An 18,211-nucleotide genomic window follows, 5' to 3' on the forward strand; every position below is an offset into this window, starting at 1 on the left:
TCCATCCTTCCACGATACGATCCAGCCATCTCATCTCTCGTATCCATCGTGCATTACATCCCATACTCATATCTTTATCATCGTTTCCCTCTGTTTAGCCAAGCCATCCATCCATCTATCCATCCATCCGTCCGTCCGTGTCGTACGTTCGTTCGTTTGTTAGTCTGTGGGTTTTCCTTTCGCATTTGAATATTGGCCTTTATAAAGTTTTGTATATTGAAGTTGACACCTTTTTTTTTTGCTGTAGCTGTAGCTGTTTTTGGGGAAGGTCTATGGGGTTGTTGTAGCGTGGAATTTTGCATCTTTTTTGTTGGTTTTGTTTTGTTTTGTTTCTTTGTTCTCTTGTCGTTGTTGTTGTAGAAGTTGTTTTTGTTGTGTGAGGACAGTATTTTTGTGTGTGGTTTTAATCTTCAGTTTTCCCTTGAAATTCTCTGGTTTTTTGTTGTTGGTTTTTTTTTCGTATAGCTTCTCTCAATTTTTACTGCTTTTGTTTAATGATACACACTTTTTGAGATCACAAACATTACTCATTTTTTTGTTTTGCAATTTTTTTCATTTTTTTGGTTTAAAAAAGTTCAAAGTTTCGATTGAAATGTTTTCGCTTTTTTTAGGTTTTTTTAAAGGTTTTTTCTTTTTGCATTTTTTATAATTTTTTTTTTTTTTTTTTTTTTGTATTTTCTCTTGTTTTACATGTTTTCTTTATTTCTCATTGACGGGTTCTGGGTCCACCATTTTCAATCCATTTCGTCGGTTTTATCGCCTCGTATGTGTTCGTTCGTTGATCCTTAACGCCTGATCCTTCCTCCTGCTCCTGCTCCTGCTTTTGCCACCTGTTACGACTGCACATTGAGCAGCAGCTTCAGATTGTGCGTGTCAAAGTCGTCGAGGAGATTGCGCTTCGAGGACTTTCCTCCCAGATGGAACCTGGGGCTCGACAAATACTCGCCGCCACTTCGCATCAGGCTCTGCAGGGCCGGACCAGCGCTGCTGGCCAGCTTCTCCTCGGACTTGGACAGCGTCCAGTGCTGCGGCGGTTTTGGCAGCGCCGTTGGTGCTGGTGCGTCGAAGCACTTGCTGCCAGCGAAATGCGTCAATGCGGTGGGTATGAGGGGGTGCTGCTGCTGGGGCGATGCACCGAAGGCGCCAATGGTAGGTGGACTCTTGCGCTGCTTGCGCGCCGATCCGCCGTTGATGGCCATTGGGGGGGAGAACCCGCCGCCCAGAATTGTCGCCGGTGACTGACGCACCACCATTCCCATTCCCTGTGGAGACCTGCCGCCGTTGCGCTTGCTGGCGCTACCGTTGTTGTTGGCAAAGAAGAAGGCTCCTCCGCCTCCTCCACCGCCGGTCTGCTGTGGCGACTGTCGCTGCTGCGGCTGCTGTTGCTGGCGGCTACGCTGGGCGCCTCCCGCCGATTGGGACTGCTGTTGCCGCTGCTGGCGGCTATTGGGCGTTGTGGTGGTGCTGCTGCTGGTGGACAGGGCGGACAGGCCAAGGCCGGAACAGGTTGTGGGGGATGCGGCAGCGCTCAGGGATTGCTGATGGAAGTGGCTATTGATATTTGTACTGCTGGCAATACTGTTGGAATGTGCAGTTACCAAGGGTGTTGTGGGTGCGGATGCGGTGGATGTCGGTGATGGGGTTGCGGATGCGGATGGGGACGCAGCAGATCCTGCGGCGCCCTTTTTCAATCGTATGGCCTTGGTGGCCGATGCTGTTGTCATTCTGATGTTGTTCCTAACGCTATTGTGCGAGTATGTCATAGTAATTCCGTCGTTTTCTCTTCCTTGATCTGATCTTTACTTTCTTCTCTTCTCTTCGTCTCTTTTCTCCTTGAGAGCTCTACCAAGCGCGTTCTTTCTTCTACTTATATCTCTCTCTCTACTCTTTCCTCTTTAAAATTTCTGCTGTTTTGCCTTTTTTGTTTTTGGTTATTTCGCTAAATTAATGCTTAACGTTAAATATCACACGCACTTAAATCAATTTATATTTTTTATAAATCGAAACCAAACTCGGGGAGTAGGGGGGCCTCTTGCTCTCTTAAACAAATGCCACGTGTTGTAATTGTTGATATTTTCAGCTGCTTCTTTGGGTCTTTGGTTGTTGTTGATTACTCTCTGACTGCTGCTTCTCCCTCTCTCTCTCTCCACTGTTCACTCTCGATCTCCAAATCGACGAATCGATCTGCAAGATCTAGGGCGAGCAACGGGCGGCTGGGCACGTAGGCGCTATTCTCCGTCCGGTTTGCGTCTCGTTTTTCTTATGTACAATTCTCTGTTATTTACTTTAATGTAGTTTAACTTTTGTAACGTTATGTATTGTTATCAGTCTGTTGAATTATCTCTGTTATTCTGTTTAAGCTAATCCTTAGCTTTAATTTTGCAAACTCCTTTTTCCAAAAACTGATTTCCACCGCTTTTTCTCCTGATGCTGCTGGTTCGGGACTGGTCCTGTTTTTGGGAAAAATGAAATAAAAGCGAACGAGACTTTGAGCAAAAGAAAAAAATACATGTATAGAAAAGAAGGAATAACGGGGAGAGAGAAAAGTTCCCCATTGGAAAGACTTCCAATATAGACGGCAACCTAAAGGAGGGACTGTCAACATCGTAATCTGTATAAACATATGTGAGTGTGTGTGTGTGCGTGTGTGCCATTTACGTCAACAAAAGCTACGTACGTACGTATTTGCTTAGCTATTGTATATTTCCCCGCCCCACAAAACAAGTCTGAGGACTTCAAAACCATACGAAAAATACCTGAATTAATGAATCAACACACACACGTGCACACATGAGCGCGCTCATGCATACACTCTCAATCCCACTCGCCCTCATACCGATAACCCATACAATTGCGACTTACTTTTTCTGCTGTAGACCTCCTCTTCACACGAATGTGCTGATGCTGCTAGTGCTATCTCGCTTGCTTCACTACGGGTTTCCACTGTATAGTATATGTATACGTGTGTGTCGCAGCTATCGATTTGCTCGCTCTGCAGGCTGCGGGGATTTTCTTAGCCACTTTTGTTATACAGATTTCGATTATACAAAACGGTTTTGAATTTTCGTTTTTTTGGATTAAAAGTTGCCTTGATTTTGTTTGTTGGTTCACATTGAAATGTTACGGAAATGTTGGTTTGGTTGTGTTGATTTTCTCAGATTTTGATGAGGGGGCTTTTTCGCTGAATGTGTGTGTGTATGTGTTTTTGTGTATGTATTGTAAAATCACTTTCAAAATGGCGACGGGCTGGCTTCGTATTTATTTATATGTAATTCCGCTTAAAGCTTTCTCTTCACTTACAGACAAAGGCTCAAAAAAATCACACTTTCAACTGATTCGGATTTTTGTTAAACTCTTTTATGTACACCACCGTCTATTACGCAGCGTTCTTTAGTTTTCCAATTTTTTTGTGTGGTTGTTTTTTATTTTTGCTCGCAAAGTACCCCGTTTTTCTTTGTGTGTGTGCGGTTAGCTTCACTCGTTGTACTTTGACGCGTATTAAAATATTAAACGTTACACATATATATTTGATTTATATCACTTAAATTAAAGACATTTACAATATATAATTACATATATATATTTTTGTAGCAGAAATTTTAATCAATATTTAACTTTATCTTCTTCGATTCTTGGCGCATCGGTACGCTCTCTTCAAATTTTCCACCATGACTATTGCGGTTCTTTCAGGGGTGCTTCGTATTTATAGCGAACGGCTTAACCCACCCAGCCCCCTATATTTTAACAGTTGAACGACTTGAGGTAAACCGCGGAAAACATACTGTTTGCGATTCTACTTACGTAAAAAAAAGAATTATCAGGATATCTTTCTGCACTTAAATTCTTAAAATTTAAACATTTTCCTGGAATGTGTTTTAATACCCTCTGGTCGACAATGGGTTAATCGTTCGCGGTCCCTGGCAGGTAACCATATTCCTCGGTTTTGATATTCGATTTGATATTACTAGCTAGCCAGGACTTCCATACCTGAACACATAATTTTATCCGAATGATTGATCAATTTTCTACAAGATAAACTAGTTTTTGACTAATTCCTTTTATTGAATTTTGTCTAAAAGAGTTTTAGCGAAAAAGGTCAAGCAATTAAAACGTAGGTGAGTAAACGTTCTCATTGCTCGATTTTGATATTCCGTTGAATAATGCTGATTAACTAAAACCCTTAGCTCTGCCCACATAATTTTATGCCATTAGCGAATAAATTTTCTACAAGATTAACTGCCTTTAAGTACTGCTTTTTATTGTATTGAGTATAAAACAAAAAACAGTGGCAACGTTGGTGAGTATGGAATGTCACGACATTTCGTACATGCTGACTTGTTGCTTGCCAACCAAATATATTCTTTTGTATACCCTAATAAAGACCTTTTCTCAGATTGATATGCTTTAGACCTATTTATGCATTTGATTTGTTTCCTAGATATATGTATATCCTGATCCTGAGACCAATTCTTGGTAAAATGACAAACATTTCCTCAATTCTATAATATCTTTTTCCGTAGGGTATCCGTGCCCATGTTGAGGGACAATGTCGCTCGCAACAAACGCTCATACAAATTTGATGCTGCGAACGGTAAAAGTCGAATGAGTCTCATTGTTGCTACCCGATTCAAAGAGAACGAAAAGAGAGCCATAACCGATTTGAAGAGAGCCAATAACCGATCTGAATTGCGCGGGTACCTGAATTAGGTAGAAATACCTAGAATGGTCTGGAAACCCCAGTTCGCGCCTAATTTAAAAACAATACGGCCATAAAACAACATATGCAGTTTATTAAAGTTAATCGTTTTGTTTGTCTTCGAACTATGGAAATTATATTCGAGGGCAATAAACGTATTACTTGTACCATCAGGTTGAGGTGATAAAAGCTATTTTCGCTCTCTCATAAAACATTATTTTTTGAGAGTTGGAAAGTTAGATATGTAAATATTATGGGCCTAATGCTCCTCCAGATTACACCATTAACTATTTGTTTCGCATTTCCTCCACTGCTTAGGTGCGCTAGCTAGCAGACGCCACAAGGATTAGTACTGAGCGGACACGCTCATGCTGCTCTTTGTCAGAAGATCTATCGCAGATAATTAAATACCCTGTACTAAAATTTATTTTGGCTTTACTTTATTCGAACAGAAGCACAAACAAATCCACTGCCACAGATATCTCCAGCTAGGTAAAATCACATACATCTATTTTAAATAGTAATACAAAATAGTTGAAGAGTGACATGAAAAAGGGCTATCATTATCATCGGTATCCGAGGCGCTTGATACCCTTGCAGAACGGTAGTTCCTCAATTAGTGGTACGGTACCCTCTGCAAGGGTGTAAACAAACATAAAGAGTCGAGGAGCAATGAGAATTCTTTACATGCGATTAAACCCTCCTGCTGCACTTGCAAACATACAGATCTACACGTTTATATTTAGGCTTCCAGCTATGGCTACAGATCCTGGTCCATATGCTCGTCAGACTTGTTTAAATTCACATTGCAAGTATTGTTATTCTCAAAGAACTCCAAATCATCGTCATAGTCGTCGAGTTCCTCTCCAGGGAGAGGCGGTGTCGGGGCCAGCAGATGCATCGGTGACGGCAATTTGGGCACAGGCATCGGGATTTGGAGGGGAGATGGCTGCCATGGCACGAGGGCTGTGCAGGGACTGGGAACCGATTTGATGAGCCATTCCCGGGGTATGACACCAGGCGCCAGAGGGCCCGGTACAGAGCCCGGCTTCAGTTCATCACAGATCACAATTCGGTTGGCATTTCGCAGTTTCTGCTCCAGTTCCATCGCCGCCATCTGATAGGCTGGATTCGGGTGATGGTGCGTTTTGCCAGTGCTGGTGGAGGGTATATCGTCGGTGGCCAGGCCGCCGGTGACGATCGAGGCGCTGTTGTTGTTGCCCGCACAATTGCCGACGACGCCCTTCGAGTCGCCCGAAATCTGCAATCCACTGAAGTGCTGTGTGATCCGCTCCTCTGTAATCAGCATTTTCGGTGGGCTAAAAAACAGGATTGTCGTTAGTGTCTGGCGGGGATTGAAGTTGTTGATACGGATACTCACAGCACGGTCTCCTGTTGCTCGGACTTTCGTTTGTGCTGCGGCCACTTGCTGCACTCAGTCTCAATGTTGAAATTTGTATTCGCATTGAAGCCAAACTGCATGGCGACTCCCGGCTGCGGGGGATTGAAGGGAAAAGATTTCCTCTTTGACTGTGAGTTCATTTTTCTCGCAGAACGTCTCACTGCATGGCAAGACAAGTCCTCGGTGGTTCTTGCTAATCATACACAATTTGAAACTTTTAGTTAATTTTATTTATTTTGCGACTTGGTGTCAGTGGGACCGTGGATTTATCGTTAAAACATACCGTCCGACCCTCAGAAAAATATATCAAAATATACCGTCTCATTCAAAAAATATACCGTAAATATACTGACGGATTCAAGTCGTATAATACATATTTCTCGTGTTTGATATTCCGGGGAATATTTCTAGCTAGATAGATCTCTCAGCCCTGCCCACTTAATTTTATCCAATTAATGAATCTATTTTCTACTTGACTGGCTTATTTTAAATACTTGACTTTGATTGTTTTTGCCTCAATTTTGGTTCCTCAAAATCAATATAGCGTCTCGTATGATGAAAAACCGAACTTAGCCCACTTATGCCCCCTCTATTTAAATAGTTCAGCTACTTGAGGTAAATGGCGAAAAATATTAACAATTGTAAATTCTTCTGGTAGATCCATGCCATATTTCCTCTGAACTTAAAAAAAACAACGATTTCTTTCACCTAAACTGCGCTAACCTTATTAAATTTTCATTATTTTCGGTGGAAAATTGAAACACCTCCTTGGTTAATCATTCTCCGTTAATGATTGAAAACCAAATTGCTCAATTTTGATATTTCGTCAAACATTAGTAGCTAGATCGAACTAAAACTGATTAACAAAAACCTTTAGCTCTGCCCACATAATTTTAGGCCATTGATGAATGAATGTTTTACAATATTAGCTACTTTTAAAAACTATTTCGAATTTTATTGTGTCTAAAACAAGGTGTAATCAAAAAAGGTCTACAAAAAACAGTTCCAACGTAAGTGAGTTTGGAATATACCGGTTAAAGGATTTCCCTACCCGATATAAGTTAGGTTATCGATACTATCGACTGGATACGACTTGTGCGCGCCAAATAGAAATTGTTTGAAAGTGAATGAGGTAAAGGATTAAAATCCCATTTGTTGGAATGTACGATTTGAGAGCGAAAATCCAAAAAACCTGCGTATAGAAGTTTCTATACCCTTTGCCCTCTAATATATCTTTGAAAATGAAGTTTAATAGATTGATAAAATTGATAAAGCCTGACCCTACTGAAATATACCGTCTAATTTTCGAAATATACCGATGTAATTGTACTAAAAATAATACTTTTTTGGAATTTTTCTTCTCAGTTCACTGTCACACCTTTTTTCCCACGATTCTTTTCGATACCTCGGTATCGCAAAAAACGTACTAAAAAAGCATATAAAAACCTCTGCTGGCCGCAGTTTTCAAATACTTAAACTCAAAAGCTCCAAGTGCAAGTGAATTTCTTTAACAGCTCAAAGTTAATTAACAAGTTTAAACCGAACAACATAAACCAATAAGTCAATTTTCCCTTTGTAAATCAAATCCAAAAAATAGATACTAAAATTTCTTCAAAATGCGCTTCACAAGGTAAGTTTAAAATGGTTTTTTGCGTAAATTTACACATTTAGCTCTGCACATGACATTAGTTTACGTGCAGTCCATTTATTGCCATCCCCAATTGCACTTTCCTTTGCTTATCTGGGTTTTCTGTTCGAAAATAACATGTTTTTCAACCCAAAACCGAATGCAATCTTTACATGGGAACAACATTATTAATGACGCCTGCCGGAGAGCATGGCTGCTGTTTGCTTTTAGCTAAACAAAGATCATCAGTTATCAGGCGCCCCTCGCTCCCCCAATAGGTATAGCGTGACTCTGAGGGATTGGCATCAAAGGCTTATCAGACCAAGAAAGCCGAGCCCGACCCCCTAGGGATCGAATTGACGTCACAAACAGGCAGCCGACTGCACCGTTGTGCGGTAATCGTGCTTCCGAATTTTGTCATCCGCCGGAGAAAAACAACTGGCCGGAAAATAGATCGTGTTTAAAGTTATAGAACGAAATTTTCCAACGTTCCCTTTCCGGGTGCATTAACTTTTTGCAGCACGTGTTTGAGTGTTTCGGGTTGAGTGAAATAGCTGATCGTGCCAAACTTCAAGTCGCGCCGTCTCCGTCTCTTTCTGGAGCGCTTGAGCGAAAGCATGTATCCAAAATGTATTGTGCATGCCTAGCAACACGTGTGGGGGCATATCGAAGAATATTCGGTGAAACAAATCATTCCGTCTGGTGCAATCCAATTGGCATCAAAGGCTTATCAGACCAAGAAAGCCGAGCCCGACCCCCTAGGGATCGAATTGACGTCACAAACAGGCAGCCGACTGCACCGTTGTGCGGTAATCGTGCTTCCGAATTTTGTCATCCGCCGGAGAAAAACAACTGGCCGGAAAATAGATCGTGTTTAAAGTTATAGAACGAAATTTTCCAACGTTGCCTTTCCGGGTGCATTAACTTTTTGCAGCACGTGTTTGAGTGTTTCGGGTTGAGTGAAATAGCTGATCGTTCCAAACTTCAAGTCGCGCCGTCTCCGTCTCTTTCTGGAGCGCTTGAGCGAAAGCTTGTATCCAAAATGTATTGTGCATGCCTAGCAACACGTGTGGGGGCATATCGAAGAATATTCGGTGAAACAAATCATTCCGTCTGGTGCAATCCAATAGTTCAGTCTCACTCTTTTCCCCAGGGAAATTTTCCAGAATCTCAAAAGGTACAGTGCAAGTGAAAAACAAATCAAAATTAATTAACAATTTGCTGATGTGCAAAAAATATATTTTTTTACGTCTGGGAATGGGTACTTTTAAACCTGGCATGCTGATACCCTCCCAGACATGCAGCTGGACCTGAAATTAGCTAATTTTGTATACAAATAAACAATCACTGATAACGTGATTCACACATGGAAACAGACACGAAACACACACACACACACACACGCACACCATATGTCGTATAATTCTTGTTCAGGATCAAGGGTGCCGTGCCGTTACCTAAGTCATAAAAAATATTCCTCTAAACAAAGGAGCTATAGTGAAAAGCCATATGTTATATACATACATATAAGTCCCGGCAATCATTTCGCTTTTTTCCGTCGCGTGTGAAAATCATTTATAAGTTTATCACCTGTGGGTCAAGTTCGATACCGTTCTACTTATCTTATTTAGATGTTAAATCCTACGTGAAACATGTTTAAATGCTTAGTCAGCTCTTGGGCTGTGCCCGGGCGCAGATATGTAACAAAAGTATTGGTGAACAGGTGGGTACAATTTAGTAAATTCCAGAAAACGTGATATAAAAAGAAAATTACATATCTAGACGAACAGCTGTGCGCTTGTGCAGAGTTGCCACCAGGTGTGTATCCAGGCTAGAGGGCAACTCTGGTGTGTTGAATAAGATATTCAAATTAAGCTCTGCTTGTATTTTGTGTAAATACATTATACTCCCTGATATTCCTATGCCCTCTTTCTTTAACAAGTACAAAGCTGCGCTACGCCCCCAAAAAGCTCTGCGCCCGCAACTGAAACCTGTTATCAGCCGAATGGGTCGGGCGGAGAGCGAGATTACTTGTTTTTACGGCTCAGCTCGCTCATTTTGTGTTGTGCAGTTGCTGCGACTCGTACTTCTCCGATCTCCGCACGTTCGCGTTTCAATTCCCGTATATATTTACCTAGAATATACATATATATATATATACATATATGCATATTATGTGCGAGTCTGCGCGTGTGCGAGCGAATTTCAATACGTTGATAGTGTGATTTCTTTATGTAAACAATTTATTCGCATTAATACCTCAACTGACCAAAAAAAAAACCACACGGTGCTGGATGTGCTGCTGAAAAACCCATGAGTCACCTGACGTGGCGGCCTATACTGTGGTGTTGCGCCCCCCTATCTCTCTGTCTCTCTCTCTCTTCGGAAGATAATTTCCTCGTCCGAGCGCCCAATCAACGTCGGGGAAGTACCTAAACCGAAAGGAGGAGCATTCGACATCGTTTCGAAAAGCCAACCATCACGGATTCATTTTCGTTTTGATACTCGAGCGCTACGGTCGATCTCGATCTTTTTACGCGAGACGCAATTTCTAAAACAAATAGATACATACAGCCAGTGTATATGTGATAGGCGGTCATTAAGGTGTAACTAAAATGAGCAATATCTTCGATTTGGACAAGGGCAAGAACGTTCTGTACATGAACGATGCCTCCAGCACGAGTGGATATAGCAGTGGAAACTCGCCATCACATTCCCCCGAAACGTTGGCGCTGCAAAATGATTTCGCAAATCTAAATCTACCACTGGCGAACTCACCTCAACCGCCAATGCAGAGTTTACCATACCAGATGTTGAATGGCAACCTTGTTGTTGACGCCCGCAATTTGTCGACTGCCACGAGACTTGGAAACATGTATGTGGACCATCCATACTACGCCCAGGCCCCCAACACAACACAAAACATTGGATGTAATCTAACCAATGGCGGCGTCAAAACGTCGGTGGCCAAAACGGAGTTCGGGCACATGCCCGCTGCCCTGCGCATCGTGGAGCAACCTGTAGAAAAGTTTCGCTTCCGATACAAGAGCGAAATGCACGGAACACATGGCTCGCTCAACGGGGCCAACTCGAAGCGCACACCGAAAACGTTTCCAGAGGTGACGCTCTGCAACTACGACGGGCCGGCGGTGATACGGTGCAGCCTCTTCCAGACGAACCTCGAAAGTCCGCACTCACACCAGTTGGTGGTGCGTAAGGAGGACCGGGATGTGTGCGATCCTCACGACCTGCACGTGTCCAAGGAGCGCGGCTATGTGGCCCAGTTCATCAACATGGGCATCATACACACGGCCAAGAAGTATATTTTCGATGAGCTCTTAAAAAAGAAGCAGGATCGCCTGGTGTTCGAAATGAAGCGTCGCGAGCTGTCCACCAAGGAGGTACAGAAGCTGCACCAGGAGACAGAACGCGAGGCCAAGGATATGAATCTGAATCAGGTATGGTACAGCCCCAAAAGGAACTCGCTTTCGTTCGATACTCACTTTGTGGTACTTTGGTGCGTTTCCAGGTGCGCCTCTGCTTTGAGGCCTTCAAAATCGAGGACAATGGCAATTGGGTGCCCATTGCCCACCCCGTTTTCAGTAATGCGATCAACAATCGCAAGTCTGCCCAAACGGGAGAGCTGCGCATCGTGCGACTGAGCAAGCCGACCGGCTCTGTGATGGGCAACGATGAGCTCATCCTCCTCGTGGAGAAGGTCAGCAAGAAAAACATCAAGGTGCGCTTCTTTGAGGAGGACGAAGACGGGGAGACTGTGTGGGAGGCGTATGCCAAGTTCCGTGAATCGGATGTTCATCATCAGTATGCCATTGTTTGCCAGACGCCCGCCTACAAGGACAAGGACGTCGACAGGGAAGTGAATGTCTCCATTGAGCTGATACGACCATCGGACGATGAGCGCTCCTTCCCACCACTGCCGTTCCGCTACAAGCCACGTGATGCTATCGTCTCGCGAAAACGCCGGCGCACCTGTTCGATGGCGACCAACAGCAGCTCTGGCGGCAGTGCCCAGAACTCTGGGGACCTGCCCAGGACACTGGCTCTGGACCAGCCCCTGGGAGTGCCTCAGGGACACGAAGTGCCCATGGGGGGAACGCACTTCACGTACCAAGATCAGACCATCAGCCAGGAGTTTGGACGGGAAACGGTCCTGAATGACCTGATCACCTCGGAAGACTTCCGCCAGCTGATCGAAACGCAGTCCGTAGAACTCATGCCGATTTGCATGGGCGCCCTCGAGGCAGATGGCCATGGCCGGGTAGCGGAGCGACCGGCTGTCCCAACGGCAGCACCCAACCGGAATTGGACGCCACACTTTTTGAGTGCAATCTTCAAGATCTACGAGGCGCATCTGCGGTCACCAAATGACAGCTCGCGGAAGCAGGTGGAGGAAATGTTCACCGAACACGCCCTGCGGAACGACAACAACGACACGCTGCTGCACGAGGTGATCATCAGCCAGCGGACAGACGGACAGCTAAAGCAGGCCATCCGAACCATTGAGGTGATGAAGTACTTCAAGCTGCATGATCTGGCGAACAATGCCCTCAATGCGGATGGGGATAGTGCTCTGCATGTGGCCTGCCAGCACGATCGCGAATACTACATCCGGCCACTGCTGAGCCTTGGATGTAGTCCCAATCAGCAGAATCATGCAGGGAATACGCCCCTACATTTGGCCGTCAAGGAGGAGCGTATGTCCTGCATTGAGAGCTTCCTGAAGGGTGACAAACCCAGCGTAAGGCTGGACCTGACTCTCAAAAATGACGATGGATTGACGCCGCTACATATGGCCATCCGGCAGAATAATTACGATGTGGCCAAGAAGCTGATCAATCACGATCGCACCTCCATTAGTGTATCGAACACAAAAGACGGCAACAATGCCCTCCACATGGCGGTGCTTGAGCAGAGCCATGCACTGATTGTGCTCATTGTGGATTCGCAGGACACGACCCTTTCGGACATACTAATGTCGCGCAATGCGGCCGGTTCTACGCCGCTGGATCTGGCGCGTTCCAAGGGCGACGGAAAGGTGCTTCAGCTGCTGGACAAGGTGTATTCGGAGAAGAATGATTCGGCCATGACCTGGGTACCCAACAAAATCAAAGAGGAGCTAGACACCTCCTCCGATGAGAGCAGCGAGGCAGCCCTAGACATCAAAAGCGAGACGCCGGACCTCAAAACGGAATTTGAAGAGCACAGCCGCGAAATGGAATGGGGGGGCAATGAAATTATCGTCGAGACGGAGGTGGAAACAAGCATCGATCCCAGATACAATCTTCAGCTGCTGTTGAGCAACAAGAAGCGATTCGATAAGCTAAAGACACTGTTAAACAACCCGATGGGCAGCGGACCCGACGCCCATCAACCCAAGTGGAAGCATTTGGCACGTATTTCGCATATGGAGCGATTCAGTTTCTTTTGGCAGGATGCAGCGGCAATGCTCGACTATATTCTCAATAATGCCAAGTGTGTGGAGTATAGCACCTTTGCCTTGGCCCTGGAGATGGTCGATTCGGAGGCATCGGCCCTGCTTAGTTCCGAATAGAATTTACTGCGCTACAGAGAAAGAATCAATCAGAGACATCAATATATTACTAGTTAAGTTTTTATGCCTAATCGTAATGATACATATACGCCCGTGACTATAAGAAAAATAAATACACTATATTTGTATCAGAAAATAAAAATTCGAAAATACGAGGAAAACACAAACAATGCATACCGTGGATATCACGTATTTTTTGAGAGGCTTAACTCTAATTACAGATTGATGATGATATCATTTTCACATAGTATAATTATATAACTAAGAATATCATAGCCCGAGAAAGGGGAGTTCCCCCGAAATAAGTTGCATTCCAGCCTCATAAACAAGGGTGAATCACCCGTGGGGGGAATTACATACAGTAATGCGATGCTCTGGGTATTCCCCTTCTGCAGCAGAGAGCCAGCAGCACCTTATCTCTAGCGACATTCCTGCGGCATGACCCCCCTAACCGTCTCGCTGTTCTTTCCGCTTCTTGCAGCAACATGGCTCAAATCATTGACGGCAAGGTGATCTCCCAAGAGATACGCCTGAAGCTGAACGAGGAAGTGGCACAATTTGTGAACGCTGGCAATCCCCAGCCCCATTTGACGGCCGTGATAGTGGGCGAGGACCCAGCTAGCGAGATCTATGTTAGGAATAAGATGACGGCCTGCAAGGAGGTGGGCATATCCAGTGAAACGAAGCGGTTGCCCGCTAACACCACGGAGGAAGAACTGCTGCAGTTGATCGGGGAACTGAACAGGGATGATAGTGTGTCGGGAGTGCTTGTCCAGCTGCCGGTGCCCGAGCAAATTAACGAGCGCACCATCTGCAATGCTGTGGCGCCCGAGAAGGATGTGGATGGCTTCAATGAGATCAATATGGGCCGCCTGGCCCTGGACATGGAGGGCTTTGTGCCGGCCACACCGCTGGCCGTAAAGACGCTCCTCGAGCACTGCAACATCGATACTTTCGGCCGTAATGCCGTTGTGGTGGGGCGCTCCAAGAATGTCAGCCTGCCTCTGGCCATTCTCATGCATTCGGATGGCAAGAATGCCACCAAGGCGCTGGATGCCACGGTGACCATCTGTCACAGGTATACGCCGCCAAAGGAGCTGGCCATTCACTGTCGCCAGGCGGACATCATTGTGGTGGCTGTTGGCAAGCCGGGCCTCATCACCAAGGACATGGTGAAGCCGGGCGCCTGTGTCATCGATGTGGGCATCAATCGCATCAAGGACGAGAAGACCGGCAACGACAAGCTGGTGGGCGATGTGGACTTTGAGGGTGAGTACGGCCAGACCATCCTCCATATTTCCATCTATCCAATGTCTTCCCTTTCATTTCCTGCGCAGAGGTTCGCCAAGTGGCGGGACACATTACCCCAGTGCCTGGTGGCGTTGGACCCATGACCGTCACCATGCTGATGTACAACACCCTCAAGGCGGCCAAGAAGGCGGCCCAGAATGCATCCCAGAAGAGCGCCCTGGTGTGATGCTCTTTCCCAAAAGGACCGGGAATATCCTTTCAATAGAATTTAGTTTCTGAAATAGTATTTTCTTATTTAAACCGCTAACATTTAATACTAATAATAATACTAACTGAAACAGCTCTCTCTCATTGTCGATGGTGCCACAATTATTTCTATAACGCAAAATATAATCAGAGGTTATACAAATATTTCAACCATTCGAAAATTATCACTTCTCTTTATCCTTTTAAGCCTTGATTCAATAGACTTCCATCGGCATTGCCTGGCAATAGTGTTAATTTTCTTATAACTTTTTATTATAACTAATTTATGTATACAATTTACTTGAATTCTACTGCTTTTTGCTTACATCTTACAAGTCGAACAACAAAACGTGTGACTTAACTGCTAAGGGTCCGCGCGGGTATGAGTATGGTCTATCAACGTTTAGTAATTCCACTCCTCATTTGTAAAGGAAGCGGAACAAAAGGGAGCTATAGTGCATTCCATATTCTGGCGATTCTGGCGATATATGTATGTATGTATGTAAAATGTGCAATTGTTTATTACAAAAATAGTGACAGAAGAATATCTGAGGGCGATGTTAAAGAATATCGAGAGTGTACAGGGGTGGGGTCAGGGTCTCAACGGTCTAAATCTACGTACTCGTGTCATTGCAGTAAAGATTACTAAACAGAATAGTTATGTTGGGGGTTAGAACCTCAGATCGGGCTTATACTTGGCCATATATCTGCAAAAGAAATGCAATGATTATACATTTACTTTTATAAATCAAGAGAGGAGGGGACCCTTACTTGTCAAGTGTCTCCCAGAATTTGCTTAGAACCGCACGATCCAGATGCCTTTTGTTTTGGGAGAGACGCAGCAGCGTTACCGACCAACGCTCTACATTGGCGTCCAGTTTCAGCTCGCTAAAGCACAAGTGAAAGGCGCAAACTGCAGTGGAAAAGCTAGGTTTAGTTCTCGCAAATATAAATATGAATATTATGGGCTCACTCTTTGAGAATATCTCCACGGGATTGCCATCCCAGGGCCAGCCTTTGAACTGCCATTGCGGACCCATCACAAACACAGCCACCACACGCTGCCAGTCCTGTTGCGATAGCTTGATGGGATTATCAATCACGCGATACGACACGGTCTGATTGTTTCGTTTTCGCTAAGGCCCAAAAGTACAAAGATTAATACAAAATATTCATGTAAGAGCAAGCGAAATCGTCGCACCTGCAGCAAAACCTCGCTATCACGCGGGCAGCCCTTCAATTTCTTCTCCGCGTTGGATATGTAGCACAACTCCTGCAGTATATCCTTCACATTGAGCATGGTAACAAGGCTTGTGTTGGCCGCAGGTATAATGATGATGGGTGTTCGCGATGGTCGCTTCTGTGGCCCATTGGCGGGCAGCTGCCTCGCCTGCGCTGTGGGCAGCAGTTCCTTTGGCCGATTGACGGTTGCCCCCGCCGGTGCTGCCGGTCCTGCGCCGGGCAAGCCCGGTCCGCCCTGGGCCTTGCGCTGCGCCAGAGAGCCCTCCGTCACGGACTTGAGCGACATGCCATGATAGGTACCCAGTGTGTCGATTTTGAAGCCCTCGGTCTCCTCCTTTTGCCTGTTGAAACGCTCCTGATCGTAACGATTGTATTGGGAAAGCTGCGGCTGTGGCTTGGATATCCTTGTCGGTTCGGGCAACTTGATGGGATTCGGCACCTGCGGACGATTGCGTCCCTCCTCGCGAGCCTTGATGCCCTGCAGCATGGCGAATATGTTTTTGGCAAACACTTTTCCCGTGCTCTGCAGAATGGAGGTGCGCGTGCGCCATTGCCTTTCCCTGCTAATGATATCCTTAGTGGAGTCTACATCGTAGTCCAGAATGGCACGCAGATCTGTTCCCATCGCCTCATCGTTGTCCGTCCGCTTAATGGTCGTCCTTTTGTTGGCCAAACGCTTGGCCTTAATGGCGGCAATCTTCTCCACGGACATGGTCTCCGACAGTGACTTGATGTTGTCCATATTGACGGCCGTCTCCTTTTGATTCACATCCCATCGGGCGGCCAGCTGCTCGCGCACCTTCTGCACTTGCGTCTCCTCGAAACGCGCTTTCTTGGCGGCCGTCTCCCCGCTGGTGGCCTCGCCATCCGCCGTTCGTTTCACCTGCGTGGGTATCTCCAACGGAGCACTCTTGTCGATGCTGGCACATGTGGGCGTCTCGCCATTGAGGTAGGCCAAGAGTTCCTTTCGATCCGGCCGATTCACAGCGGGTATATCCTCGGCAGCACACTGACGCACATACACCGAGTGCTGGAGCATAACATTTTTCAGCAAATACAGTAGGCACTCCAACGTGTAGTATTCACGTGGAGCGCCCTTCTTGCCCGAACTGCAAAATAAGTGAACGCAAAAATTTGCATCGTTGGCATATTGCACTTTTTGGAGGGAAATATACGCAGTGACTTACCCATATTTGAGGTAGTTTGTTTTCACGCTCTTGGGCCAGGAGAATTCACCGAATATGATTTGATTTTCCCGTTCGATGATTTCCTTTTTGTTTATGTTGTACTGCCGCAAGAGGCTCAGAGGGTCCGCCATTTTCCCCCAGCTTTTTTCTTATCTCCAGCTGCAGGCGAAATCTGTATTCCAACACTTTGCTGTGCCCGCGGCTTGTCGGCAATCAAACTACTTAAAACAACAGGATATTTACAATTAAAAACTGCGTTTTATGCCATATTTTTCAATTATTTTTTTATGGAAGGTTGCGGAACCATCCGACCTGCAGAAAAATACCAAAATATACTAACTCATTTTTAAAATATACCGTAAATATACTGACGAATTCAAGTTCTATATTCCTCGATTTTAATATTCTGTGGAATATTATTAGCTATATGGAACATTTAGCCAAGCCCACATAATTTTATACGATTAATGAATCTATTTTCTACTTGATTGGTTTAATTTAAATCCTTGCTTTTATTGGATTTCTATATAACGTTGAAAATGAAATTGACTAAATATAGGTCGGTTCAATTTTGACCTCAGAAAATACTAAAAAGTATTAAAAATACCGTAAACGGTCACCCTGAATCGCATGCATTCTTCTGAAGAATGTCATTATGTCGTTTTATATCGAAATATTCGATTGTTGGGAATTGCTCTCTTTTTGTGGTATTTTCTTTCCTTATTTTATAAACTATACAGTAAAAAAGAGTCTCTAGAATTACCCAATCTTGTAGGAAATTGATTAATCAATCAGATAAATTTATGTTCGATTGTTGAGAATTGCTCTCTTTTTGTGGTATTTTCCTTTCCTTATTTTATAAACTATACAGTAAAAAAGAGTCTCTAGAATTAGCCAATCTTGTAGAAAATTGATTCATCAATCAGATAAATTTATGTGTTCAAGGCGTTCAATACGATTTCCGATCATGGACAGAGAACGATTAACC

At 44.7% G+C, this 18,211-nt stretch overlaps 5 protein-coding genes across 7 annotated transcripts; 2 read left to right on the top strand and 3 right to left on the bottom strand.

Moving 5' to 3' along the window:
* Window positions 1–781: 781 nt before the first annotated feature.
* Window positions 782–3,661, bottom strand: LOC108156190 (putative protein TPRXL). The gene is made up of 2 exons (XM_017287521.2): window positions 2,863–3,661; window positions 782–2,450 (listed from the first exon to the last, which is right to left on the bottom strand). Exon 2 carries the CDS (start codon window positions 1,761–1,763, stop codon window positions 834–836), a length of 930 nt encoding a protein of 309 aa, XP_017143010.1. The 5' UTR covers window positions 1,764–2,450; window positions 2,863–3,661; the 3' UTR covers window positions 782–833.
* A 1,453-nt stretch (window positions 3,662–5,114) lies between these two features.
* Window positions 5,115–6,379, bottom strand: LOC108155722. Its single transcript, XM_017286726.2, has 2 exons — window positions 6,078–6,379; window positions 5,115–6,015 (listed from the first exon to the last, which is right to left on the bottom strand). The coding sequence occupies exons 1-2, from the start codon at window positions 6,236–6,238 to the stop codon at window positions 5,457–5,459; spliced, it is 720 nt and encodes a 239-aa protein (XP_017142215.1). The 5' UTR covers window positions 6,239–6,379; the 3' UTR covers window positions 5,115–5,456.
* A 1,187-nt stretch (window positions 6,380–7,566) lies between these two features.
* Window positions 7,567–14,965, top strand: LOC108155720 (bifunctional methylenetetrahydrofolate dehydrogenase/cyclohydrolase, mitochondrial). Of its 3 annotated transcripts, none has more exons than XM_017286724.2 (3): window positions 7,567–7,728; window positions 13,779–14,566; window positions 14,635–14,965. In XM_017286724.2, exons 1-3 carry the CDS (start codon window positions 7,715–7,717, stop codon window positions 14,772–14,774), a joined length of 942 nt encoding a protein of 313 aa, XP_017142213.1. In that variant the 5' UTR covers window positions 7,567–7,714; the 3' UTR covers window positions 14,775–14,965. The 3 variants fall into 3 exon arrangements, with proteins under 3 accessions (XP_017142213.1, XP_017142214.1, XP_017142212.1); XM_017286725.2 differs by lacking the exon at window positions 7,567–7,728 and adding an exon at window positions 8,789–8,902; XM_017286723.2 differs by lacking the exon at window positions 7,567–7,728 and adding an exon at window positions 9,175–9,448.
* Window positions 9,811–13,464, top strand: LOC108155718 (nuclear factor NF-kappa-B p110 subunit). The gene is made up of 2 exons (XM_017286721.2): window positions 9,811–11,183; window positions 11,255–13,464. The coding sequence occupies exons 1-2, from the start codon at window positions 10,341–10,343 to the stop codon at window positions 13,295–13,297; spliced, it is 2,886 nt and encodes a 961-aa protein (XP_017142210.1). The 5' UTR covers window positions 9,811–10,340; the 3' UTR covers window positions 13,298–13,464.
* Window positions 14,966–15,045: 80 nt separating the features above from the next.
* On the bottom strand, window positions 15,046–17,554 carry LOC108155719 (parafibromin). Its single transcript, XM_017286722.2, has 5 exons — window positions 17,224–17,554; window positions 15,996–17,145; window positions 15,768–15,930; window positions 15,566–15,707; window positions 15,046–15,501 (listed from the first exon to the last, which is right to left on the bottom strand). The coding sequence occupies exons 1-5, from the start codon at window positions 17,352–17,354 to the stop codon at window positions 15,465–15,467; spliced, it is 1,623 nt and encodes a 540-aa protein (XP_017142211.1). The 5' UTR covers window positions 17,355–17,554; the 3' UTR covers window positions 15,046–15,464.
* Between the last annotated feature and the right edge of the window lie 657 nt (window positions 17,555–18,211).

Source organism: Drosophila miranda, chromosome 2, assembly GCF_003369915.1.
Source record: "Drosophila miranda strain MSH22 chromosome 2, D.miranda_PacBio2.1, whole genome shotgun sequence".
NCBI classification, from domain to species: domain Eukaryota; kingdom Metazoa; phylum Arthropoda; class Insecta; order Diptera; family Drosophilidae; genus Drosophila; species Drosophila miranda.

Coding starts and splice junctions, on each gene's coding strand:
- LOC108155718 (XM_017286721.2), top strand. CDS start 10,341: ATGAGCAATATCTTCGATTTGGACAAGGGCAAGAACGTTCTGTACATG. Junction 11,184..11,254: donor AGGATATGAATCTGAATCAG/GTATGGTACAGC, acceptor GTGCGTTTCCAG/GTGCGCCTCTGCTTTGAGGC.
- LOC108155722 (XM_017286726.2), bottom strand. CDS start 6,238: ATGAACTCACAGTCAAAGAGGAAATCTTTTCCCTTCAATCCCCCGCAG. Junction 6,016..6,077: donor GAGCAACAGGAGACCGTGCT/GTGAGTATCCGT, acceptor CCTGTTTTTTAG/CCCACCGAAAATGCTGATTA.
- LOC108155719 (XM_017286722.2), bottom strand. CDS start 17,354: ATGGCGGACCCTCTGAGCCTCTTGCGGCAGTACAACATAAACAAAAAG. Junction 17,146..17,223: donor ACAAACTACCTCAAATATGG/GTAAGTCACTGC, acceptor CTTATTTTGCAG/TTCGGGCAAGAAGGGCGCTC. Junction 15,502..15,565: donor TTCTGGGAGACACTTGACAA/GTAAGGGTCCCC, acceptor TTTCTTTTGCAG/ATATATGGCCAAGTATAAGC.
- LOC108155720 (XM_017286723.2), top strand. CDS start 9,378: ATGTTTAAATGCTTAGTCAGCTCTTGGGCTGTGCCCGGGCGCAGATAT. Junction 9,449..13,778: donor ACAAAAGTATTGGTGAACAG/GTGGGTACAATT, acceptor CGCTTCTTGCAG/CAACATGGCTCAAATCATTG. Junction 14,567..14,634: donor GGGCGATGTGGACTTTGAGG/GTGAGTACGGCC, acceptor TTTCCTGCGCAG/AGGTTCGCCAAGTGGCGGGA.
- LOC108156190 (XM_017287521.2), bottom strand. CDS start 1,763: ATGACATACTCGCACAATAGCGTTAGGAACAACATCAGAATGACAACA.